Below are 26,714 nucleotides of genomic sequence, written 5' to 3'. Positions count from 1 at the left end.
GCATGGAGCGGATAAGGGAGGTGCAATCGTGGTACAGAACAGACATGAATATGTCCAAGAATGTAACAAACAATTAAAGAACACAGACAATTACCAACTGCTGGAAAGAGACCCTACACTGAAACTAGAGAGGATGATATGCCAAAAAGTAGAAAAAGCATTGAAAATAGGATGGATTTCAAAGAAAGAATCTGACTTTCTCCAGATTGAAAAACCAAGAATACCACAATTTTACATCCTCTCTAAAATACATAAATCAATCACTAGACCACTGGGACAACCTATTGTATCGGGGATAGATTCAGTATTAGAAAAACTATCCAAATTTGCAGATACATTCATGCAACCCTGAGTAAAGAAAATGACATCATGCATTAAAGATACAACACAGATGATCCAAGAAATAGAAGGAATATCCTTCTCACAGAATGACGAGATTTGCCTAGACATGGTGGCACTGTGCACGAATATTTCACAAAGAGTATCCATAGATATGCTAGAGGAATGCTTGCAAATGGAAACAAGATATTCAAAAACTGCCTCATCATTTATTCTATGGTGTGCAGAAGTCGCCCTAACAGAAAATTACTTTCACTTTGACAGGAAATTTTACAATCAAACCCAAGGAACTGCAATGAGAGCCACTCTGGCACCAAGTATCACAAACTTATATATGGAAAACTTTGAGAAGAATTATATGTGTAAGGAAACTAATCCTTTCAAAAAACACCTTACGTTACATAGATGACGTCTTTGTTCTGTGGAGAGGCTGTGAAGAAGAAGCAATATCTTTTTTTGCATGGATAAATACGCAAGATAGACACCTAAACTGTACACATGCTTACAACAGAGATGAAATAAACTACTTAGACATCACTATCAAAGTAGACATGGAAAACAGCAAAATCTTTGTAAAGCCCTACAAGAAACCGACAGAGAAGCACTCGATCATGCACCATTACAGTTCCCATCCACGACACGTACGAGACAACTTACCCCTTGGACAATTTCTACAATTAAAAAGGAACAGCACAAGCCAAACTGACTACAAAGACAAAGCTTGTAAATAAAGAGGAACATTTCATGAAAGGGGCTACTCATCCAAACTGACAGCAAAAGCCAAGAAAAGAGCAAATAACAATCGAGAAGCCCTACTAGAACACTAGGAGAATGAAAAAGATGCGAAAGAAGAGAATCTAGTTTTATTAATACGTACAGTAATCTGTCTAATCAGATTAAAAATATCAACAGAAAATGGAAGATAATGGAAAAGGGGAAACACCCACTGGAGAGACCATTAATCGCAGATAAGAGAAGTAAAATGATAAAAGATCAGATCATATGCAATGACATCAAAGGGCAAATTAAGAAACAATTAACTCTAACAGAAAGTTGGGGAATGGAACGCCCAAGAGGACATTATCCCTGTGGGAATTGTATGTGCTGTGGACAGACAAAAAAAAAAAAGAGTACTGAGAAAGGACTGTGACTGGATAAACAATGGAGACAGTAAGCACTAACAAACTGTAATTCGAAAATGGTGATTTATGCCATATGGTACCCATGTAAAAAAGATCTACGTAGGAAAAACGGAAAGAAAAATCAAAACACGGATCACAGAACACAAAAGAACAGAATCCATACAGCGCCACTGGTTAGCCACTTTATAGAAGAGATACATAAAACGGAGGAACTAAAATGGACAGTTATATATCAAATAAGACAAGGGAATGATATGAATACAGACAAAAAGAGATTAATAAAAAAGAATAAGAACTAATCTTCCCTACTTAAAGTATGGAAATAAAGTTAAATGAGAGACTCGAGTAATTTATGAGAAAGTGAATTATTGGACCTAAAGAATCTGAAGTAATTCATTTCAAATACTATGTGAAAGAGAAGAGACCTGGTGAAAGGAAACTCACATTAACAGAAAGAAGAGTATTCGGGCGTTAGTGAAATGAGCGCAAGGAAGAGTTAGGGAGTAGACAAGTAAAATCAAGTACCTTCAGCGTTCATTTAACTAATATTGATAATATCAATATAAAATGCTTTAGCATCCGTCTAATTAACATTGACGAGCGCAAAGAGGTATGGAGTCAAAGGGGGGAGTTTGTGTGCCATTTGAGTCATTATAACAATGACAAAAAGACTGATGAAAGAAAGCATCTAAAAAACAGAAATCGGTTAGCATAGTAATATACCCTTTGCACGCGATGATGAAGAGAATTGGAAAGATGAAGTTGTTTACCATTCGGGTTGCTATAGCAACGCCTAGCAACAAGAGTGTTAGAGGAAAGCACATAAGAAATGGAAACCTGAACTGTAGCAACATGCCCATTTACGTGCTGCAATAGATTTGAATCAAAGAACCATGGGTAATGTAGAGAGAAGGACCTAACTTGACGTCGACAAATGAGGGCTTCCGTGGACCGAGGACGGTTGAGATGCAAATCCGTATATACGGAAGTAGAATGAGAAGTGATGAACAGTGCTGAAAATAAGGTAAGCGAGTAGATTAAGGAGACACTTGAGAGATTTTGAGTTGTCTATCTTACATAAACGCTATTGCATATTGCAAATTCCAAAACAAATCTCGCTTTAAATTTACAGCATGAAGAAAAGAAGTGAGCACAGAGATTAACACATAAAACATTGCGTCCATGCAGTGACAAGAACAACTTGGAATTCACAAGCTCTACTTTATAGCGATTATGGTAAGCACTGTTAAAACACGTCAAAAAGTTATTGCCCAAATGCTATGGAGCTTTAAAATATTGCTAAAACAGATGTGCTACATTGTTGAAGTAGATTAAAAATAAAATGACAGGAGGGTTTTGCTTTGTTAACAGAGGATGCATCAAGCAAATTTTGTGCAACGACAGTTGGCATGGGAGTAGTGCGGGATATAGAAAATTTTAAAATCTGCGATCATCCTGAGAAACCAGCACAGATGGTAAGCGTGTTGGCAATAAAATTGGAGATGCAATTTGAAACGTTAGCTTGTTAGTGAAAACAACGATTATTGTGGTCTGTTTTCCCATTTGTACTCCAGATAAGAGAACGAGCAGACTAACAAAGCGTGAAAAGAGCATATTGTAGATGCAAGAAGTAACTATTTGCTAGTGGAGACAAAACAAACATTTAAAATTTTAAATGAATAAGAAGGCTGCCAGTGAACAGTTGGAGTCATGTAAGTAATGGAGCATCCGAATGCTAAGCTGTGGAAAAATAGAGGGAATTCATCTCCTGGCTCGATTAAAAAGAGTACTAAATACAATTAAAATGTAGTAACCTTGGTTTAAATTAAACCAACATTATTTCTCTTTGCAGGAAAACATCATGACTGATGGAATCAACCCGTGTCCTGATAAGAAACAACTGATAAAATATTATTGATTGATACTTTAGTGTATACCCCTGATGAATTTCCAAAATACTAAGTCTGTTTGCAGTGTTAGTGAGGAATGACACATGTTAGGATGAATGTAGTGAATGAAAAGAGAAATAGAGAGATTTGAAATGTAAACAATTGAATAATTGAATGTTTTTCAATGTTTTTCAATGTTTAATGGCTCTCTCCAAGACAAATCAAGAAAAGAAGGGTAGAATTGATTTGAAAGATACTCCTTTGAATAATCCGCAAGGAGAGCTGTTTTGTGATGGCTCCTGCTTCAAACTTCCAGATGGTACATCCACAGCTGCTTATGCAATCACCACATTAAGCACGGTCGTGGAAACCAAGAGAATCACGCATAACTCTGCGCAGGCCGCAGAGATTATAGCATTGACCCGAGCTTGTGAACTTTCCGAAGGGTTTACAGTAAGTATATATACTGATAGTCAGTATGCCTTTGGGGTGGTACACAACTTTGGGAGACTTTGGTCAGAGAGAGGGTTCCTAACTTCAAATGGCACAAAAATCCAACATGGCTCCCTAATAGTACAACTGCTCTCAGCGCTTGCGCTCCCTACTCAGTTAGCCGTCATAAAATGCGCAGCACATCGAAAGATTACAGATGACATAGGAAAAGGGAATGCTTTTGTTGATCAGATAGCTAGACAAACTGCTACCGATCTCCTTACGGAGATGTATGTTTCAAGGGAGACTGTAAATGCCTATGCAATGGATGAGGGTGTTGGGTCTGTACGGGATATCCAAGCCGATGCCACATTAGATGAATCCAAGAGGTGGGCTGAAGGCTTGGGGAAACTTGATGATGACGGGTGTTGGGTGGACATAGTTGAAGGGAAATGGCTACTCCCTGATGCTTATGTAATGATGATGGTTATCATGGCCCATGGTCCTACGCATATATGTGCCCAGAAAGTCACGGAAATGTCAGAGAAAGTTTGGGCAAATGACAACATTTCAAAAATTGCCCAGCGCTATCTTCAGTACTGCATGATTTGCCTGCAACATAATGTGGGAAAGGAGAAAGCAACTCCAAGGGGAAGTTTTGGGCCACCCTCTGTCCCCTTCGAAGTCATCCATTTCGACTTATTGAAATGGAATGGTGCAACAATATGAAGTACGTATTAGTGGTCATATGTGCTTTTAGTAAATGGGTTGAGGCTTTCCCCGTCAAAGATGCTACAGGTATGACTACTGCGAAAACCATGTTAAAAGAATACATCCCGCGGTTCGGGCTACCAAGAGTCATTTGGTCGGAAAAGGGTCCACATTTTGTTGATGCTGTAATTCTGCAGATATGTGCGGCATTACAGATCGACAAACAGTTCCACTCGGCCAGACACGCTCAGAGTGCCGGACTAGTAGAAAGACACAATGGTATCATCAAAAACAAGCTCGCTAAGACGTGTGCCGGCACTAAATTAAAATAGCCGGACGCCTTACCGATCGTGTTATTAGCCATGCGTACAACCCCTCAAACTAAGACTGGGCTCTATCCATTTGAGGCGGTAATGGGGAGACCTGCCAATATCTGGAACCTTCCTAAATGTAGATCTTTGAGAAATGTTGAAAATGTATTACTTTCAGATTATTGCAGCCAGTTGACTAAAAACCGGTATTTGATTTATCACCAGGTGCGAGAGGCTTTACCTGTGCGATACGAGGGCCCGGGCCACATCATACGGCCTGGGAGCTGGGTGCTCATCAAGGCATTTGAACGGTCTTCCTGCCTTGCACCTCGCTTGCGGGGTCCATTCCAGGTCCTGTTGGTCACACAGACGGCGGTGCAGGTTTCTGGCAGAAAGAACTGGATCCACGCGTCGCATGTCAAGAAACTTCCTCACCCAGTGCCACACGATACAGAAGAAATAGAACCCCTCGCTAACGCTGCAACCAATGATCCCAAAGCAGTAGATAGCGCTGAGAGTGTATCGGAGAATCTTTCAGAGCCCGTGAGGCTTGGGAAACCTGCCATTTTGTCTCCACACTTTCCAAAAGTTTTGCTTCCGGAAATTGCTGTTTCAAATTCGGCATCTTCACTGGTCTCTGATACGTCGCTTCCAACAGGAAGTGACGACACATTGTTTCCGGATCAATCAGTACCGGGAAAAGCAAGGTACAATCTACGTCGAAGAAAATAGACTTACGGCACGGTTTTGCTGTGCATCTGATAGACTTACGGCACGGTTCGGCTGTGCATTCGGAGAAGGAAAGGATCACCGAGGGCTTGTTTTTTGCCCAAATTTGAGAAAGGGGATTCTGTTGGCTAGGGTTGTGGAAGGACTAAGAAGTCGCGCGGCCGGGAGGTCGCCAGCAACGAACATTGGGGGTTTCCGTTTTGAAGACTACAATGCCTGCCACCGCTCGTATGGGACTTGTAAATGATTGTGTGACCAACCGGGATAATGGACAAAGGACTTGGGCCCCAAAAAAGTATTGCTGTGTTCTTATAATAATATTTGGTTTTATAATAATCACACTGTTTTAGGCTTATGGTACCTGGAGGAAACACATCCTTTAGAGCCCTTGTTACCGACTGAAAATGTACCTACTGTTCCTACTCCCTTTGTACATTTGCATACTCTGTCCCCTAGGACTCCCAGCATAGACAAAGGTACCACAATAATGCTACTTATCATGAATGCCACGCATGCCATTTTTAATAAGTCCAACTGTTGGGTCTGTTCACATTTACCGCAACACGGGGATAAGGGGCTAGGTTGGTATATTCATCCTTTACCTTTGACAACTGCTTGCTATCCTTCTCTTAGGGCACTGTTCTTTGGCCGTTGGAACGATAGCATCTCGGGGAACTTTGATGGAACTAATTTGAATAGTTTTGAGAAACGTATTCTGACTCCCCTGGGATGCTCGCTTTTTGCAAATAGGAGTACACTCAACGTTGCTTCTATTAGGCCTTCTGACAGAATGCCTTGTCCTTTCCAATCTTTGATTTCCTTCAAGATGGCTCCGATAGGCAACAAGGATGCCATGCCTCCTTCTTACACTGTTAACCATAGCCCCGATTCAGTTTCTTTTTGCATACAGAGGAATGGTACTCAGTCAATGGGAGATTTTAGAGGTTGTGCCAACGTTTCAAATTTGACTGGGGAAGACAGACCTTTGTATGTAGGCGAACCTGTCTACTTTGTTTGCGGTAATGTAGCATTTCCATGGTTGCCCAGGGATTGGCAGGGAACCTGTTATTTAGGGATCCTGTTACCTGGGGTATTTATAGCTAGTACAGTAGAGGTTTCAAAGACTCGTCCACGGTGGGACGAGAATGGTGACACTCCAGCACAGATCTTGGGAGACGTAGCAAAATCATTTGTGCCATTTTGGGGGCAGATAGCGAATTCCGAAGATATCAGAAGACTAGCGAGAGTACTGGAGAGAACCATCAACCGTACCACGGACATACTCTATAATATGACATTAGAACAGAAAGTGATAAGATTAGTAGCGCTTCAGACCGGATGGCATTAGATGTCATTCTGGCTGAACGTGGTGGAGTGTGTAAATTAGAGGGGTCCGCTTGCTGTGTTTTTCGTGCCAGATTCCTCCCCAACTATCTTCAAGACAATACAGAATCTGCACGTCCTTAGTTCAGAAGTGCATGTTCCCGAGGGAAATTGGGATCTTAGTGCTTGGTTCTGGGACTTCTTGCGATATTGGAGTTGGAAGGTACTTTCGGTCTTACTGATCATTTTGGGAATTCTGTTGTTCCTTTGTTGTTGTATTCAGTGTCTACCTAGTATATGTTCGATGCTAGGGGGATGTTGCGCACAAGCTATAGGTACAATAGGACATAAAGTGTATGCCCCGGATAAAACCTCCAAGGAATACGTGTTAAAGGAAATTTTAGCGAATTATCTGATGGCAATAGATATTTCTGACAGCGATTCATGGTGCATGGACGATGATGCATGGAGTTATTTGCAAGGAGATCCGAAGTAGTTTAGCACTTGGCATAGGCCAAAAGGAGGGTTTGTCAAACAAGAAATTATATCGAACCTCCTATTGCAATGAATATGTGTATATTGGCCTACGCCAAGCTGCTTATAAGCCACTTGAGAAGAAATCCGTGTTGCAAGGTCCTGACCTTAAAATCAATGTAAACCACCATTTTAGGTCAATCCGCCATTTTAGGTTCTCTCTGTAATGTCAACCTGTGAGTTAAAATGGTGGACGATGTCATTCCGAAATACAACATGGCCGTCTTGACCTCTGTGTGTAATTAATATGTAACTTGCCTGCAGGCCCCTTGTTGGGGTCGTGAACTGAGACCTTGTCCTTCACTGACCTGCATGTAAAGGATTACTCGTGCAATGAAACTAATCCACGAGCATATGTTAAGAACAATGTATCCAAATACTGAACTAAGAACACTTGTTTAACTACATTGTATTAATGTTTGAGAAGACCTGTATGGGAAATCCCGAAATACACAGTTGCCGTGTAGGCTTGTTGACGTATGTATTAAAAGGCAAACTAGTTGCATGTGGATATGCGAACTCGGTATGAACCCTAGATCATTAATGTATTAGAGGAATATTAACCCGAAATAGGGTTGGACATCATGTTCACAAATGGTATAAAAGAGCAATGAATTCTAATGTACAGCATCTCTCACTAAGCACACTGAACCACGCTGGAGTTTGTTGTGTTGTACTGAGGGCCGATAGCTATCTGTTACTTTTCTTGGAAAACTGTTCAGTATGAAATAAAGTTCTTTGTATGTTCCTTTGTAACCTGTGTTCGGTGTATTTCCTTTTGGGGTACTCAGCCTCGATATTTTGATTTTGTTTTCACATTACAACTTGGGGTTCAGTGTAACGGGTATTAACGTCCATTTCCCTCATTATGCAGCTTCGGTTTCTTTAAGGGGTCAGACTAATACATTTTTTGGCAACATGTTTTTTACAATAGTGCTAGCTAATCAGTAATAGATTACAGGTAGTACTGTGTGACATCACAATGAGTATCCTGAAGTGAGTTAAGCTACAGTAGCAAAACTATCAGAGATTGGCTGGTTAAGCTTTATTACTTTACATGGCTTAGAGTTATGACTAGGTTTACATGTCATTTTATTTAGGGTGACCAGACGTCCCAGTTTTGCCAGCACTGTCCCGGTATTTACCCCTTGGTCCTGGTGTTCTGAGAATTTTTGCAGTTTTAAAACGCTGTCCCGGGATTGGAGGGGCGGCTGGCTACAATCCCGGTTTTTGCCAGGAACCAATTAAAAAATCCGGATATCGAACCCGGTGCCGCTCTTCTTGCTAGTTTGAACGCTTTTCACACCCCCATTTCCTTCCCCCCCAAGCCCCTGTACTCTCCTCCAATGAGAGTTGTGTGCCTGTGCACACACACCCATTACAGGCCACTGAGATAGAAGTAGGACTACAGTTTTATCAGAGTCCTGTTTGTGTTTACTGTAGTCGTACTTTTGTTTTATCTGGTCACCCTATCTTAGTGCCCTCAGTGCTACCATTCGGATCGGTCAATAAGTAGAGTGCATTTTCCAATAAAATTATTAAAGAGTTTTAATTGTAGTTTAGGAAATATATTATCATAAATAGAAAAGTGATAGCATTGTATATGAAATATAACGGCAATGAAAGCTGTAGCATGCTATGGTACAGGAAGGCGTGCACATGTGCACATTGATCCATTGGTATCGCTTTCTGGTATTGATTACTGGGCCTTTCGACCATACTTAATATTGTGACAGTAAAATCTTTTTCTGATCTAAAGTTTGTTGTTTCTAGGTGCCAGGTTGACCTATCCACCCTCAGTAAAGAACAGACCCACAAGTTAGAGCTGCATTTGGAAGAAGGAGAGGGGTACCTGGTACTGCTAGTTACCCTCACCGCATCTGCCGCCGTCACAATTTCAGACATCACTGCCAGCACTGCAGAGGATGAGAAGGAGCATGAGGACATTCTCAAGAGATACGTATGTAGCCTCCCAACCTTCTTCTGTATTGTGTCAACATAACGGTGGGGTCCGGTGGGGCAAAAAACGGCAAATAAAAAAGAGAAATGCCAATGATTCTCTAGAATTGAAGGACTGTGCATAGCGGCAGCTCTTAAGACACATATTTTAAGATCCCAGACTTGGCGTTTTCGTGGTTGCAGAAGGAATCGTACCAAAATGTCGACCTGACAATTGCGACGGCCGAAAATGGCGATTTTTTTTTACCCCCCCTTTTACCATACCACTTATATATGTGGGGGGTATAGAATATAGTATTAATATGGGAGGGCTGCGGTGGGTCTCCCTCTGCATAGATTTGTGGTGTAAAGGGTTACAAAAAAAAGTCTGCATTTTCGGCCATCGCAATAATCACATAGATCCTTGCAGAATACATAGGCATGTAGTGGACCTGGTCAAATGTCTTGCATTCAGGATATCTAGGCTTTTGCATTAAATACATATTTTGGCATGCTCTTATAGATGAATCTTTCCTGACAGTCACAATGTATAGGTTTTGTTCTCTTTGTGTGCAAAAAGCTCAGAAACATTTTAGCCCTTGATTATCAGCGCTCCACTACCTGATCAGAGCTGACTCAAAACGATTGCTTTCATTTTTGGCCAGACTCTCCAGAACCTGCATCTGATGCTTTGAAGTACAGCTGCTCATCAGCGCCGTCAAACAACCCGACCCAAGGGTAAAGGGGCATTTACATTTTAGAAGTAATCAATTAAAGGCAGAATATCACATCTCTGTTTCTATTCCAACTATTACCCAGAAGCTTGAAAATGGGCAGCGACTCAGTGCTGCCATTTTAGGCAAAGCGGCAGAGCGGGCACGGCTTACTCCACATTTTCTTGTTCATTAAGGCACAACGCATACCTAAAAAAACATACATTTTGCGCAATGCTCGCCAGTGTTTTGGCTTTCTCTAGACATGTGCCCAGTAAACCAAGCTCTCAATAAGCAATCAGCTGACTTTTTTCCTTTTTTTGGGGGTTTAACATTTTCCTATTCCCTGACTGACATGCTTTCAATAAGCGAATTTAATAAAGACGTACCTTATCAGCCTCTCCAGATAACATGAAGTGTTGGTACTAATGCAGTGCAATATTCTTCAAACAGATTAGCGGCACAGGCGCTTCTGCAAATTTATTCTAGCTATCTCCCCAGAATCAGCTGTCTGCTAATGCTTGTACAACTCAAACAGGGATCACGTTATCACAAACACAGATTAATAGAGGTGACTTAGTGAGGCTAAACACAAAACATTAAAGTTCCCGACGCAGCGAGACCTCGGCGGAGGGATACGGGCCTGTATCTGACCTCATTACGAAGAGTCAGTGAACACTTCCGTTTCCGAAAGTTGCACCAATTCCCTCACAGGGCTCTTTAGTGACTGGCGAATCCCAGCTCATCTGCTGCCTCTGCGAGAATATGATTGCACATTTCCTTTGGGTAATACCAGTTGTTTTAATGGAGGGGCAGCATGCATGCCTTTTGTCTGCCAGTATGTCGCTTTACTACGAAAAATGCCCTGGCAACAAATCACCGTTTGTGTTGGTTTGTGTTTTCCCCTTGCAATTGCCTATAACATAAAGTGTGCAAACTGTTTACGGGGACCTCTAAGAGTCAATGGTTGGGCTTTAACTTTGCAGCTGTGCATTGGCAAAGGGGTGAGCCCACATTTGCACATCAGCATTCGACATGACATTTTGTGTGTCCTTTTTGCGCATCCTCTTCTATTATAGAAGTCGGCAGACACCCAAAAAAGGCTTAGTAATGTCTATGCTGAGAATATTTGCTAAGGTCCAACCTGCACCTGATCCTTAACATATGAGGGCGGCTTGAGGGTAGAGAATTCACATGCTTGTGTAATGGTCGCCAGGTCCTCAACTCCCCCTCATAAGCACTAGGAGGGAACACCTTTACCTCTTAATGGCTTATTGGAAAATCCCACATTTTAATCAGAGAGTGATCTACTGTGTTCCATGCAACTGTGCTGACACATTCGTTTTAGTGATTAGTGGTTTATATTTTACTAGCTGTCCCCGGTGTAACATATGCCATTCTAGTATATCTTAAAAGTTATTAATTAAATATCATCACACTTTTATTTATTTATTAACTCATATATTTCACAGTAAACACAATCAACAATATCGTTCATCTCAGCTACAACACTTAGTGAGCCGAATGATAGAACTATTGACAGAGCAACAAATAGTTGCCCGTGACAGAATACAGGTATCGGAAGGTATAGGCAGATTCTCTCAAAAGTCTGTCCTTGTGACTTTTTAATGATCATTGAAAGGGCTTAAAGTATAGGAAACTGTCTTCTTTTGAATTTGAAAGACATATTTGTATCAGATGGAATGAGAGGTATGCACAGTATAAAAACAGTATCTAAGTTCAATCCATCGATTACACAAGCCTCTATGATGTGTTTTTGTAAACGCGTAATCATCAACCTTGTTCCATTGCAGAGTCCCCGTGATGGCATAAGATTACGTAATAGCATAATTACAGTGCATAATGACAGCACCTACTTTCAGTTTTAACTCCTGATTAGGCATTCATCCTACAGTGTTTCTCTCTTTAGAGAGTGAAACGTTGAGCTGATAATTTACTGTTCATTGACAATGGAACTGCCATGCCCCATGAGAAGAGAAGGGGGTTGGAAAGAAGTAACTTGAAATTATTTCCGAATGTTTGCGATAGTGGAAGGTGAAGGTGACCATGTAGAACTGTGCTCATTCTGTTGTTGAAGTGGAAGGGCACTCATAGGTGCAAGTTTGCCATTCGGACAGCAGAGGGCAACCTAACACTGATAAATTGAATCAGCTGAGTACAGAAGCATACCCAAGCATTTTATATATCTATATAGTTTATTTTAAAGTATTTATTTATATAGAACCTTTATTGGACTTTTTATTTTATTTTGGGCTACTGTACTTAAGTTGTTTGGGTTGCTGCTGGTACCGGCACACACCACTCCTGAAGAGTATATCGTACCATCTGCCTTCACTACCCAAAAGGCGAAGGAGCTATACCTGTTGAGCTGTGTCTGCTTCACCTTTATGATTGGTAAAATTGCTGGGTTGGTAGAAGTGTGGGCTGAGTATAGTGGATTACCCTCTCTCATTCTTGTACTCCTACAGAGCAGTAGTCATTTCATCACAGTAGCTGCTTTGCATATCAGTGCTCAGTCTGGGGATATTCATCATGATATCATTCAAGAAGGACAGTGGATTGTCAGCACTGCGGTCAGCACTCCCACCTAATTTACGCTTTTTAATAGAAGCAGTGTCAGCAGGCATCAAATTCTTATATATTTTCTGCGTTTGAAGGATAATGAGGCCACCAGTGAATTCCCATATAAATAGGGTGATAGCATTCACAGCCCCACTATATACTTCTCTAACGAACATTTCTAAAAGTCCCTTTATATTCAGGTTTTCCCATAGAGTTGAGCCCATTTGCCAAAATTCTAGTTTCATTTCAGTGAAAGTAAGTTCTGTAGGAAGTAAATTCTTAACAATGGTGATGCCCTGTCTCATGGGGTCCTCCCACGTCCGCAATAGGGCATTTTCTTGGAGAAGGGAATTATTCTGAAAACTGACTTCCACTGACCTGTAGACAGCCGTGGGAGGCATAGAGTTTCCCTTGTGTATTACAGACCACTTACACATTGCTCTCTTCAGAGACTCTGGGCAGAGGGACTGCCTTTTATCTTTAATGACCAGTCCTAGAGGCAGCCCTCATGGAATGTTAATACATGCGCACACTCCAGCCAATCAATATAACCTCTTTAAGGAGATTTGTATTTTGTATTTGTATTTTGATATTTATAACGTGCACAAAACAGAATAAATCAGATAGCGGTGCAGATGACAACAACAATTGTTAGAGGATACCGCTGAATCCATACAGGACCCCCTGAATACAGAGGCCTCTCTATCTAAACAAGAAGGTCGTTAATGCTCAGTGAAACTGAAGAAGTGAGCTCATTGTCCTTAACTCTGGTGGCAGGGAGTTCCACAGTTTTGGACCAAAAACAGAGAATCTTCTGTCACCCCAGAATTTGTATACTGAGTGAGGGATAGCCAAAAGATTCCCATCACTGGAGCGTAACTATCTCACAGGGTCGTACGGCTGAATTAGCTCTCTCAAATACAAGGGGGCAATACCATTTACACATTTAAAAACAATACAGGCAGCCGTAAACCTTATACGATCTACGATCTTCAATTGAAAGCCAATGTAGCTCACAGTGAAATGAGGATACATGAGAGGTTCTACTCAACTTGAATATCATTCTAACAGCTGCATTCTGTGCTTTCTGAAGTCGCTGAAGTTGTTTAGATGCGACACCCAACAGTTGACTGTTACAATAGTCCAGGTGGGCGTTGGTTAATGCACCCACCACAGATGCATGATCTTCTTTAGGTATGTGAGAAAGCACTTGGCTTAGGAGTCTCAGGGCAAAATGCACCGCTTGGATCTTTGCTCCCACCTCGGCTTCACTACCAAGGTCCTCTTGCCATACGCAACCCAGGTTTTTATATGTTAGATACACATTTTAGGCTTTTGCCTAAGAGCATGGGGATAGGCATTTTCTTAGCTGTATTCAGCAGATGCTTGGGTCCAAACAAAAAAAGTAAAGTCTTGGCTGCATTTAGCTATAGGTGGTTCTTTGACATCCAACCACTTACTTCTTCCAAGCACTGTCCCAGTCTGCTTAATGCTTCCCCAAATTTAACAACTCTGATAAAAATCTGGATATCATCCGCGTAAGAGTGAAAATTCAACCCATAGCGTCTCAAAATTTCCAGAAGGGGCCGAATAGACAAATTAAATAGCAGTGGGGACAGGGAGGGTCCCTGCGGGACTTCACAATTTAGCTTAATGAGGTCTGACGCAAACTCCCTCAATCCCACTTGGTGTTGATGGTCGGTCAGAAAAGACCTAAACTAACCTAATGCCAAGTCGGAAACTCTTCCTACCTCCTGCAATAGTTCCAAAAGCATGCCGTGATTCACTGTGTCAAAGGCCGCGGACATGTCCAACATTACCAAAAGTGAAAGTTCCCCTTGGTCCACAGCCCTTAAAAATTCATCCTGTACAACCAGGAGAGCAGTCTCAGTTGCGTACTTTGGTCTGAATTCAGATTGGAACTTGTCCAATAATGATTCATGTTCGACAAATTCCTGCAGCTGATTAGAGACTACCTTTTCAAGAATTGTAGCCGGCCATGGTAGCCCACATCAAATGATGGCTTTTTCAGTAGAGGCAAACCAATTGAGAGCTTTAAACCCTCTGGAACAGTCCCATTTATCAATGACTTATTAACAAAAGTAGTCATAAATGGAGTGAGATCCTGCACCAATCTCTTTGCTGCATAATCCGGCAAAGTAGATAAAGAATCAATAGTGGGCTTAAGGGTCATCATAAGTTGAAATATATCATTTTCAGCAACTGTGTGAAAATCAAAAATGGGGATTAACATCTGGCTTTGTAGATCATTCGAATGAACCACTGGTTGATTGTACAAGGACGCAGGTGGGTTTGTAATAACTGCCTGCTCAATATCGGCCCTTATACGTTCAATCTTATCCACAAAAAAGGAATTAAAAAGATTAAGGAAAGAACAAATTGGCAGAAAAAGTCACGATCCACAGCACTTGTAAGTATAAGGTTAAAGCTGGTCAGCGCATTGATATCTTCAGTCTGTCTAAACAGCCGACCAGCTTTAACTGCAATTGCGAAGCCTTCAGAGTACTTTTTGGGCATTGTCCCTTCAGCTTAAATTTCAGGCTCTATCCCTATTAAGCCACAGATGAAGAGCCGTGGAAGGCTCGAAACACGTGTTAGGCTGTTGCTTGTACTAAACCTTGGACTTTAAAGGCTGTTCTTTCATAGAAATCACTTGGACTCCCGATTTTTATTTTGCTATACCTGGCGCAATTAAAAAGATTAGCCTGCACCACAGAGGAATCAGGCAATGCTGCTTTGCAATTTGATTACTGGCAGTTTTCAGTTTCTTACCCAAAAAGTCTTTCTTGGCCAGAATAGCCAGCTTCTATTGTGTTCTCCGAAGTTGGCGTATTTTGCCAAGTCTGATTAGTCCTGCTAACTAGTTTACCCAAATAATGCAGGCTCTGTGAAAACCAAGGTTGGGAAACTTTCTAAGTTTTCGGTTTTATCGTGGCAGTTATGTTGCAAATAATGCCCCAAATTGATGCTACTGCTGCGAAAAAATCATTACACGAAAGGGCAGAATCAATAGAAGCAAGAGCCCCAATAATTTCATTGCCAGTGATTTTATCCAGATCCTTGGCTTTCCGGGAATCTATGACCAAGATGATTGCATTCAACAACTCCCTTATGAAGGTTGCTGAGACCTGCCCTATATCAACAAAGAACTGCATTGTAACACTCACCAGAGTGTTATGAACAAATATAAGAGCTATGGCAAGTTATTAATTTGATTCATCTTACTTTTAGCCCAGATTTCCAGATATAGCTGACTCCATCTATGGCAGTCTTGCCATCACTTCCCTCAGGGTTTCACAAAATCCAATGAGAATAGTTTCGAGAGGTCATTAGTTAAAATAATAAATCTCCTTACTTGACCAACAGATGTTCATTTGCATCAAGACAACAGTCAATCTGTTGGGCTTAGACAAAAAGCTTCAATAGCTGTAATCATGGATTGTCCAAGCTTCATTTCTCCCAGAATCATGGAAAGCAATTCCAATATAATGATTTATCTTCATCTGTGCTGTTCTCTATCCCGATCTGACCCCTTTTTCTATTTCTTTAATCCACTTCTTTAGTGGCCTACTATAGTCATGACCATAAAACCATATTGATCACTAAGTATGATGTGTCGTGGCCCTTGTTCTAGCCACAGGGGAAAGAACGTGCTCAGTAACTACTTCTAGAAGTGACATCGCTCACTAGTTCTTATAGAGATGCAGGTCCATGCCTGGTTAGGCAACCAGAGCACACTCGAAACTTTGAACAGTTCACGAAAGGGGCCATTGTCTCTATTCTCTTGCTATACACCTCGACTAGAAGAGGGTGAATCCGACCCCAAACGTCTCATAGAATTCACCCAGGAGACCATCTACACCTCTAGTCTTGAGGTTCAGGAGATGTTTGACCTCCCCCTCTCACCTTCTCTACCTGAATATTCCCCACTAATCACTTGAGCTGAAAGTAATCGTGTATCTTCCTGTTCCTCTGCACCCTGATACATCTGGGTCTGGTGTGCATTACAAATAAATAAACAAACAAACTTGGCCTCTCCGGCAGACATAATAAGCAACTTAAGTGAATGGATTAACCAGCCTGCCTCGGTCCATCAATGTTTTTGTCTCATGTAGAGTGACTTTAAAAGTAAGTCATTGTTTGGTGAGATCGGTATTATTTATGAGTCCTACACAAACCATGCAATATATCATCCAATGTTGGCCTCTCTCCATTGTTTGAGTCTAAAGAGTTAGCGTGCCACTTTTCTCTCTAGATCACCAGTGTTGATGCTTCAGCATAAAGCCAACAAACATACCCCTATGGACTTTATCTGATAGGTCTCATATATGCTTTTTTCAATTTGATGCTGTAGCAAAATATTGCTATAGTCTGCATATTCTAGCAATTTTACATTTGTAGAGTTGTTTTAGATTTGCCATTCTTTTTTTAATCTTATGGCATAAATCTGACCCTCTAGGAGGTCTTCACTTGGTTACCAAGTTCCTGACTTTGTCACTAAATCGCTATTAACTGCACATTCCTTTGCTATCAGAATTCTACTTTCCTTGTCCTTACGTATGTGTTATTACCTTGAGAGGAGATATGTTTAGTGCTTGTGACTTTAATTTGTGGCAGGAACAATCTCACGACCTACACAGCCCCTCCATTTTTTCTCTAGCCTCTCATCCTCCTGGTCGGCCTCTTTTAAGAAGGCTGTATCACTTTTTGCTGATCGGATACTATGTCGGGATTTCCTCCTCTTTATTAGATGATCAAATCCATGGATATTCAATTAAATAAATCTCACGCTTGTTAGCAGTAATGTAATAAAAACAGTGGTTTCTTCTAGGTATCATGGGCCCCTGTGGGGTCTCCTTAATTACTTGCAGTCTAATGTCAAGGTTCCCAGACAGTGGTTGGAGACCGATGGTGGAGTGTTAAAGAAGGCCTAAAGAGAAGTGTTGGGCCCCCACCAGAGACCATATTGTGCAACAATATAGATCCTAAATTCACAATTACGAAAACTAAACAAAAACAAATAGAATTACTAACCTGAACAATACCTCAAAATAAATCAGGGATATTACAAAACTGCCATCCCCCAAACCCTCTAGTCCCATAGAACAGTAGGGAGAAACACACACAACCTGTGACACCCATAAGAAGATCAAAGAAAATAATTAACACCCCCACCCCTTGTCAAGCCCTATCAATGACAAAGCCACAACTGCACACTCTCGCGTCTGGCATGAAATATGTAAACCCACTGATAGAATCCCCCCCACCCAGAACTCAAATATATATATGCCTATTAAGCACAGTTGTCAAGGATGGCACTCTGTCAAGAGTGGCACAGGGCCCCCAGGTAGGGTTTGGGTGGCTGTGCTGATGTAAGGTGACAGATAAGTACACACAGCAGGAAACTCAACAAGAAAGAAAAGTAGGCAACTGTAGTTGTGAACAGAAAGGGGCAGGAAATACAAAGATACAAAAAAACTGGATTCCCTCTTGGGGTGTATGCAGAAATGGAAAAGATTGTTGCACGGACCTTTGGAAACCCCAGCCTTCTGCACAGATTACTATTACAGGGGCCCACTTGTCTGCTCATGGCTGGGAACAACAGCTGTGGCTGTCTGTAACACAGAAAACGCGACAAGGGAAGGGGCAGAGGTTGCCTGCCGGAAACCAACAGTCAAGCTCTGTACAAAGGATCAACATAAGACACAAGAGAGACAAGAACAGAAATAACCAGGGAAAAGGAAGTCTAAGAGAAATCTAGCAGAAGGGAATGAAGGAAAAAACAGTACAATAGAAATGGGTAAACTAAAGTGGAGAACAGAGGACTCAAGGAAGAGAAGGACAGGGATCAAGAACAAGGGGTTGCAAACAAGGAAGAGAGCAAGGGAGCAGCAGCCAGGAAATAGGGGGGCTGCAAACAAGGAAGCAGGGCTGCAGTTCCGGATGGTACAAGGTGCAGAAAAACTGTAGTGGATTGCAGAGGACTGTAGTAGGCTGCAGGGCAGAGAGTCCAGAGGAGAAGGACTGAGAGCTGTAGTAGACGGCAGACAGAAAGCCCAGAGGAGTAGGGCAGCAAGGAGCAAACCCAAAGGAACAGGGCGTCGAGGCAGGGATACCAACGGGTCAGGGCTGAAAGCAGAAGAGAGTAGCAGGCTGCAAGGCAGGGAGCCCAGAGGACCTGGGCTGTAGGCAGCGGAGGATTGCAGGCTGCAAGGCAGGGAGCCCAGAGGAGCAGGGCAGCGAGGAAGGCAGCCCGGAAGGCTATGGCTGTAGGCAGCGGAGTGTAACAGGCTGCAAGGCAGGGAGCCCAGAGGACCAGGGCTGTGAGGCAGAGAGCCCAGAAGGCTAGGGCTGAAGGCAGCGGAGTGCAACAGGCTGCAAGGCAGGGAGACCAGAAGGCTAGGGCTGTAGGCAGCAGGGTGTAGCAGGCTGCAAGGAAGGGAGCCCAGAGGAGCAGGGCTGTGAGGTAGAGGGCCCAGAAGGTTAGGGCTGTAGGCAGCAGAGTGTAACAGGCTGCAAGGCAGGCAGCCCCGAAAGAGCACTCGATCAAAGCAGGAAAATGCAGCAGCATCAGGAACAGCATACAAATTCGAGTCACTAGGCAAAAAAGGGCTGGGAGGACTCTTGATGCAAGAGACTGAGCTCCTTCAGGCAGCTGCTTAAATACAGCCCTGCCCAGTACTGAGGCAGGCTAATTGGCAGCACCTGGAGCAGCACACCTGATGATAATCTGCCTCCTCCCTCTCTGGTCCTGAGATGGTGGAAGCAGCACTGATTGCTAGGGCTTCTGGGGGTTGTGGTTCCAATACAGATGAATGTGAATGGCCATGAATTGATAGCTGAAGCAAGGTGCATTATGGTACATGTAGTTAGCTGAATTAAATAGGAAAGTACCAATGTCGTAGAAATGGAAATTAATGACCAAAATGTGAATAGGGGTTTAAAAAGTATTATGAAGATAGACGAGTACCATATCGTCCATGATGGTTGCCAATGTGTGCGCCAGTGGCACAGGCATGACAACAGTTCTAACAATTGCCATATGATGAAGCACCCATTACCCCAGAAAATAAAACTTTGAGTCACCCAGAACCACACCTTTCATCAACATTGTCGCTACAAGATGTTGTTGCTCCATGTTGTGACTTCCACAAACAAAGAGTAACTTATCAAATCCAAGATGACTGACTTGTTTTTTCCCCTGTACCTAGCCCTGTCCTGTGACAGGAACCAGAAAGCAGTAAATAGGAAAATGGCCAGAGCGCAATGCCCCCCATGAAGCCAATATTATTCAAATGAAAAGGGATGGGAGCTCCCGACCACTCCTGGAACGCAGTGAGGCGGTGTCTGCGGCAGGAAGAGGAGGCCTTGAGCTGCTTTACTGATAGGCTGAATGAGACAGCCTCTCACTCCTGGTACCAGGCTGCCGCATGTGGAATCTGATGCTTGAACCTCGAAAGAACCCTGAGAAGCATCTAGAAGCTAGGAGCCATTGAGACATTTTGGAAAGCACCTTGAGCCTGCGAGGGATACTAGGAGGGCTGGAAGATTCCCAAAAGCAGAGGGGCATTGTGAAGTTTTTAAGACACTACAGCCTGTGAGGAGTGCTTAGAAGAGTGAAAGGTGCCTAGAACTGGAGAGCACATTGAGAGGTTTTATAGACAGTGCCTAAGGCCTGAGGAGGCACTGAGAAGTATGATAGATGCCTAGAACATAAGAGCGGCATTGAAAAGTCAGAAAAACACCTAGACCCTGGAGGGGTTGCTGAGAAGCATGGCAAATTACCTATCCACGGAGAGGGGCTTTGAGGAGTCTGAACGATGCTTAGGGTGTCAGAGTCTGGCTCAGAAGCCTGACAATTGCATTGAGCCTTCTATGGGAACAGAGAAGTCTGAAAGATGCCTAATAACTAAAAGGGGTGTTCAGAGATTTTAGAAACCAGAAGCCTGACAAAGTTCCAGAAGGTAAGAGAGGTTCCAAGAAGTCTAAATGATGCCTAGAATCTGAGAGGGGTGTTGAAACGTTGTTTTAAAGTACCTAGCGGCTGAGAAGGTTGGTGGGAATCCTGGAAATCACCTAAATCCTAAGAGGGGAGGTAAGGCCTTTATAGAACGTGTATAGATCCTCAAGAAAGTAATAAATTGGGGAGTGATTTAGTAATCCGAGCAAAAAGAGGGGAAACATTACTATATGTGAGAAACATGGTGTTATAACGGGCCTCTCCCAGATCCTAAAACCGAGCCAAGCTTCACCTTAATTTGTTATTCCATACTTTATTTATTTTTACATTTATAGAGAGCACACAACCTATAGACATCTAGGCGCTGTAGCTTTAAGAACATGTTACATGGTCACGCACTTAGTTACAGTTATACTTCATATGTTTCAAATGAAAGATACATCTAAAATACTTTCATTATTAAGGGAAAAAGTACTTCATTTAAACTAGGCAATACTCTCTCATCAGGTACAGGTGACTTGTTTCCTTCTCTCAAAACATTGGGCATACCCATACTGCTGTTGGACTATAAAGCAGTGTTTTAAGAAATTCCCTGTATCATTTACATACTCACTTGGAAATAATACAGAAATGAAACGCTAACTTCTAATGCCATGGCAACCTACATTCCCGCACACCTTTCAGCAATAAATGGTATTCTGTATGTGTAGTTTCCAGTAGGTCTTTGAATAGGAAAATACCAAAACTGCAGCAATTTTAATAACAATTGTGTCAGATATTTTAACTCTAGCTTTCACAATTTACAAGCAAAGGGAATTTCAGCAGTCATAACAAACTAGCAACATCCTACATTTGCAAAGGGCTCGGCAACCTGAGAGAAATAAGCAAGCAGCCGCATAGGTTGATGCACAAATATGCACCTCTCCTCCCCACAATGCCCCAGGATTGCCAGTGATTCACATGATTGCATATGTTTAACTAAATAAAGCTTTTCCATAGGCCAGTCTTAGGTTATACATCCAATTTCGCAGTGAATACTTGAAAATAATATCAAACAGTGATTCAACTGTTGGATAATATGAAATGTTTTTATATTGTTGGGCAATGAAATAACACAAATCAGAAAATTAGAGCTCTTCCATGAATCGATACAGCACAATCTATTGTTATTCAGACCAATTTTAAAACCAAGGTTTTTGCCTGTTTTCACAGCCCACTCATTTTGCCTGGTAACAATTATAGGCCCTTTGAACTGAAGAACTGGGTGGCAATGCCCAGCCCCATGTGGCAGCATAGGCCCTCCAAGGTTTGCTTGAAGCCTTGCAGTGATGCGCTTTCATGTGGTGGGCTAGTCCGGTGTCTAACCACTGCACGAGTCAGAACGGTTTCCCAGAAAATTCCCCACATTTCATTTTCTTTTACTTTCTGATAGTTACCACTTGCATTAAAATATCTTACTTCATAATTTAATTCATCCTTCCTTTTTGGTGATCGTGTATTGCTACAGTAAATTTGTTAGAAAGATATGTTTACACATCCTATTTCAGTGTACTGTTTGCCTTTTCAGGAAAGCTGTACATGCCTTGCCTTTCTCTAATATAATTTCATCTCTGAGCATCTAGAAAATGTTGCCTATGAAACCCACACATTGTTTTGGAGATGCACTCCTAGCATTTTCCATGAATTGCTTTTCGGTTCTCATCTACCATATTGATAATTCTTCCGTGATCTTTTCCTTGCACAAGATGTTAAGATCAGTTCCATGGTCCCTGTGTTCAGGGTATGAATGCGACAGGCTGATGGGGTCAAATACTATCTCCTAGAAGCCTTCCCTTCCAGGACTGTGAGTGCTTGATCATGGCCCACACTAGTTCTGAATCCACAGGCACCAGAACCATGGCCATTAGCGTATTCCCCAGCAAACCCTTTAGAAGAACATAGTTCTGTATCCTGAAAGAAAGTTTGGAAATCTCACAGATCTGGAGGGTGGTAATGGCAGTCAGGAATTTTCCCAAGGGGCCACAACCTAGCATAGTTAGCAACAAGGGGTCTCATAACAAATCACTCTGTGGGAGCAGTGCCCGATCTACTACTGGGGTACTCACTCCGATGCTGCTAATTGCAGATCTGCAATTAGCTAAACGTGATCTCCTGCAAAAGCAAGGTGCCCATTCGTCAAACGTGATCTCCCACAAAAGCAAGTGATCTCCCGCAAGAGCAAGTTGCCCATGCGTCAAACGTGATCCCCCGCAAAAGCAAGTTGCCCATGCATCATCAAACGTGATCTCTCGCAAAAGCAAGGTGCCCATTCGTCAAACATGATCTCCCACAAAAGCAAGTTGCCCATGCGTAAAACGTGATCTCCCGCAAAAGCAAGTTTCCCATGCGTCAAACGTGATCTACCGCAAGATTTCTCTTGCTCATATATTGGTAGCTCTGGCCAAGCGATCAAGCCCAACTCGTAGGAGGTGGTGTGGGCTGATGCAAGTACAGTGTAACACAATATTCCTTACAATCACGTAAGGTCCGTACAGAGATGTTATTAAAATATACTCTACGTGATGCAGGAAATGGTACACCTTATAGAGAGGCAATACCAGATGAATATGGAAGGTCTTGGAGTGCCCTTTCCACATTAACCAAATGGTTACAGTTCTCTGCAGCGCCAGCGTGGGTGATTTGCTGTGACTCTAATATTACAGAAATTGCATGGGAGTTAAGTTCACTCCGTAGCGCACTCAATAAGAGCCATCTGCATGCTCGCTCAGCTGCCCAATGTCTCTGGTTAAGATGTGCTCACCTATTCGTCACCAGGACAGTGACTGATGTAAGTCGTTTAGATGGTACCATGCCCAAGGCAATCCACTTCAGTCCAGTGCATTCCGGTTCTTTAATAACCACAGGTCGTAGAAGCTGGTGGTCGCCAGCCATAATATTGGCAGTGCCTCCACCTCTTCACGCAGGATCTTCACAAAGGCAGCTGAAAGCCTCTGGGAAGAAAAGGTTCTTTGAGCTAGTGACTCAACTGTGCCCACTGGGTAAAGAGGAGAGAGCACCACACAGGGTCTCTCACAGGTACAAGTGAAAATGTCTGCTGCTCGCAAACACTGGCAAAGCTTCACTCTCAGAAGCCGTCTTGGAAGGATGCTGCCCCACCAAGCTTCTGCAGGATTCCTCTTCAGGAGACTTCTTATTTTTTCTTGGGGACTCATCTCCAGGTTTGGTAAAGATGGAGTGGCAAACCAAACAGGGAACGCTGCAATGTTCAAACTATACTGTTCATCTTCCCAGGCTTTCACTTAGGTCTGCTCTGGAATCAAATCAGACCTACTTCAAGCATCTGCCCATGTCTGGTTGTTGTACCTGCAGCCCTAGCTCTCTAAGGAAGGCAGCAGCCATGACCACATATGGCAACATCTGTGTCCCACTCACTCACACGGCACAATGTTAGATTGTTGTGCTTGTAGATGCATATGTGGCACTGTGACTCGGATTTGTCGTAGTCCTAGGAAGCACTGCTGGCTTGTGGACTGCTTTCCCATTGAACACCTATGGCGCCAGAACAGAGAGGTAAGAAGCCCCTTTTAAAATTCCAATCTTCTGATCAGGAGGAGAATGGTCATTTGTGAGGCTTTTTTGGGGGCACTGATTCTGATAATGTAGCATGACCAGACAGAGAGGGTGTGGTCTAGCATAAATAACATAGCAGATCAGAAATGAAACAAGCATTAATAATGCCAACAGTTTGGGCTTTTGTGTAGGCATGGAATGTAAAATGGTGAGAGCACCTGGGCATCTAATAGCAGTGCCTGGCAAATGCCTACTGCTTATACACAAACCAAAACTTTTGGCTTTGCCAATGCTTGTTTTAACAGGACTTCAGTGAAGGACACACACAGTGCTTAAAAATCATGTTACTGAATGCAGATCTGTTTAAGACATTTAGTAGCATGTTTACAGCTCCAACTAAATCATTAACTCTCAGAAGACTACTTTGAAAAACACTGGTAGGCACTTCAAGTACAACGTTTGGTGGGTAGGCCTAATTAAAGCGAGCTCAAAGAGGTCCCATGAGGAGGTGTTCTGGGAGGAGGGGGCAGAAACTGGGTGACAATGGCCATGGGGATTAGCCTGGTCATGGGCATTTAATAGGTGGGCAAATAACTAAACACCTACAAGCTTTGTGTCTCTCTTCATGTGCCATTTCGCTATGGCTGTACTCTTATGGAATAGTTTGGGCTTATAGGTGATACTAAAGCACCACCTAATAGCCCTAACTTAAAATGTTGTAATCAGTAAGAGCCATGTCTGGTTATTGGTGCTGTATGATGGCAGAGTATTTTCTCTGAAAATGCCTTTTTATAAAAACACATCCTCTTGTTTAACTGTGAGTCAGAAAAAGTAGAAATGTGTGATGTTCAGAACTGTGAGTGCAGGTGAGTGCTTTTTTCCCTCTCACATGCCACATGGTGGAATCTTCCGAATCAGTATCCTTTTTCCCTCCTTAGAGTTGGGGAAAAGTGGAGCTTTCCTTGTTTATAGAATAAATGATGATGAGTGAGTTCATAATGAAAAACAGTATGGTAAATAAAGTCAGATTAAAGAAATGGGGAAGAAATAACAAGCCAAGGGTACAGAACAGTCCAAGCACGTGCCGATCCCATCTAAGGGCAAACAAGCACTATATATATATATATTTTGTATTATTTCTAATTATTTTTAATTTTAGTTTATAGTGCAATTGTTTAATTAAAACCTTATACACTTTTATATATGCAAAATGCAACAGTTGAGCATGCAAATATTTACAAGAATGGCATGGCCTAACACCCGAGAATCAGCTTAACCAGTTCCCACTACAACGTACCTTTCATGTCGACAGGTTGGCCAATTTGAAGCATGTATTAAATTCCATAAAGGGAAAATGCTGTCCAAAATAGCAGTGAACATATTCTGACTAGTACGTAAGAGGTATCAGAAAGAGCAAATGCTTCAAAAATTAGGAGGTTAGAGATTCAAATGAAAAATGTAAAACCCAAATAAAACATTTTAAATCTAGGGGCCAATCTAGGGGTAGAAACAGGGCCAGTGCCCGATCTGTTGTATTCTCAATTGGTAAAAGAGAAGTAGGATGAAAAAACGGAGGACATGATAGGATTCTTTATTGGCACACAGGCTACCACTCGGAAATGCAACCACGTAGAAGGAGCAGCTGCCCAACCACAGACCTGCCTGCCATGCCTCAGGGCAAGAGGGGGCCCAAAGGTCTGGTTGTTGAACAACCTGTGTCAGCTCATCTCAGCTACAGAAATACATTTGCAATCTACTGTGATGACCAAAACAGGTTTTCCTTGGCAGTCATGATGGAAAAACATGGGCAAAAACAGAGAACAGAGGCTCGGGAGGATAGCTCAGGAGCAACGTGCTCGCCTTAGAAGCAAGCCGACGTGCAGCAACACAGGTTCGATTCCCGGGTCCGCGCTTAGAAACCTCTGGGTATTATGAGCGTTATAAATAACCAATTACAATTACAACAATTGCATATTATATCACAGCACAACACTATATATAATTGCTCCTTAGTTTCTGCCCCCAAACATTCCTAACAGCCAGATGTCGGGGCGCGTTGCAGTACCGTCTGCATATTCTTCGACACAGTTAATTGTGGAGATGGCTGTCCCAGGTTTTCAAACATCCCTGTTTCATCATTGTTTACAGATTCCCTTACCAGGGGAGGTGTTAATTACAGGATAGTCCCAAGATAGCTGCCTGGGTCTACAACAGATGGAGATGAGAACTTAGTTATCGTGCATGTACCATGGTTATGTTATGTTATCTTGTATTTGTATAGTGCCGCAGTCTGCAAGCTTTGCCTTTCGAGGTGTTTTGGAATACAATTCCTACCAACCCTAGCCAGCATAGTTGATGGTGTGCAATCATTGGAGATGTAGTACATTTGGAGAGTCCCAGGTTGCAGGCCCCTGATATAGTGCCTCCTGCCATGGGTGATGGCATTGAAACGCTGTAAGAAGTAGGAAATATGGCCCTTCGGCAGACCGTGGTTTAAAAGACGAGAGGAGAGCATTGCA

At 42.4% G+C, this 26,714-nt stretch overlaps 1 protein-coding gene across 3 annotated transcripts in view; it reads left to right on the top strand.

Moving 5' to 3' along the window:
• MCTP1 (multiple C2 and transmembrane domain containing 1) overlaps positions 1-26,714 on the top strand; it is a 3,303,831-nt gene that overhangs the window by 1,930,391 nt on the left and 1,346,726 nt on the right. For all 3 annotated transcript variants that reach the window (XM_069627643.1, XM_069627644.1, XM_069627642.1), the window contains one exon: positions 9,184-9,370. In XM_069627643.1, coding sequence (XP_069483744.1) covers positions 9,184-9,370 — 187 coding nt within the window. The remainder of the gene's footprint in view (positions 1-9,183; positions 9,371-26,714) is intronic.

Source organism: Ambystoma mexicanum, chromosome 6p (assembly GCF_040938575.1).
Source record: "Ambystoma mexicanum isolate Mex_15411 chromosome 6p, UKY_AmexF1_1, whole genome shotgun sequence".
Classification (NCBI taxonomy): Eukaryota; Metazoa; Chordata; class Amphibia; order Caudata; family Ambystomatidae; genus Ambystoma; species Ambystoma mexicanum.
The sequence above is the reverse complement of the archived record's forward strand: the minus strand, read 5'-3'. Positions and strand labels throughout refer to the sequence as shown.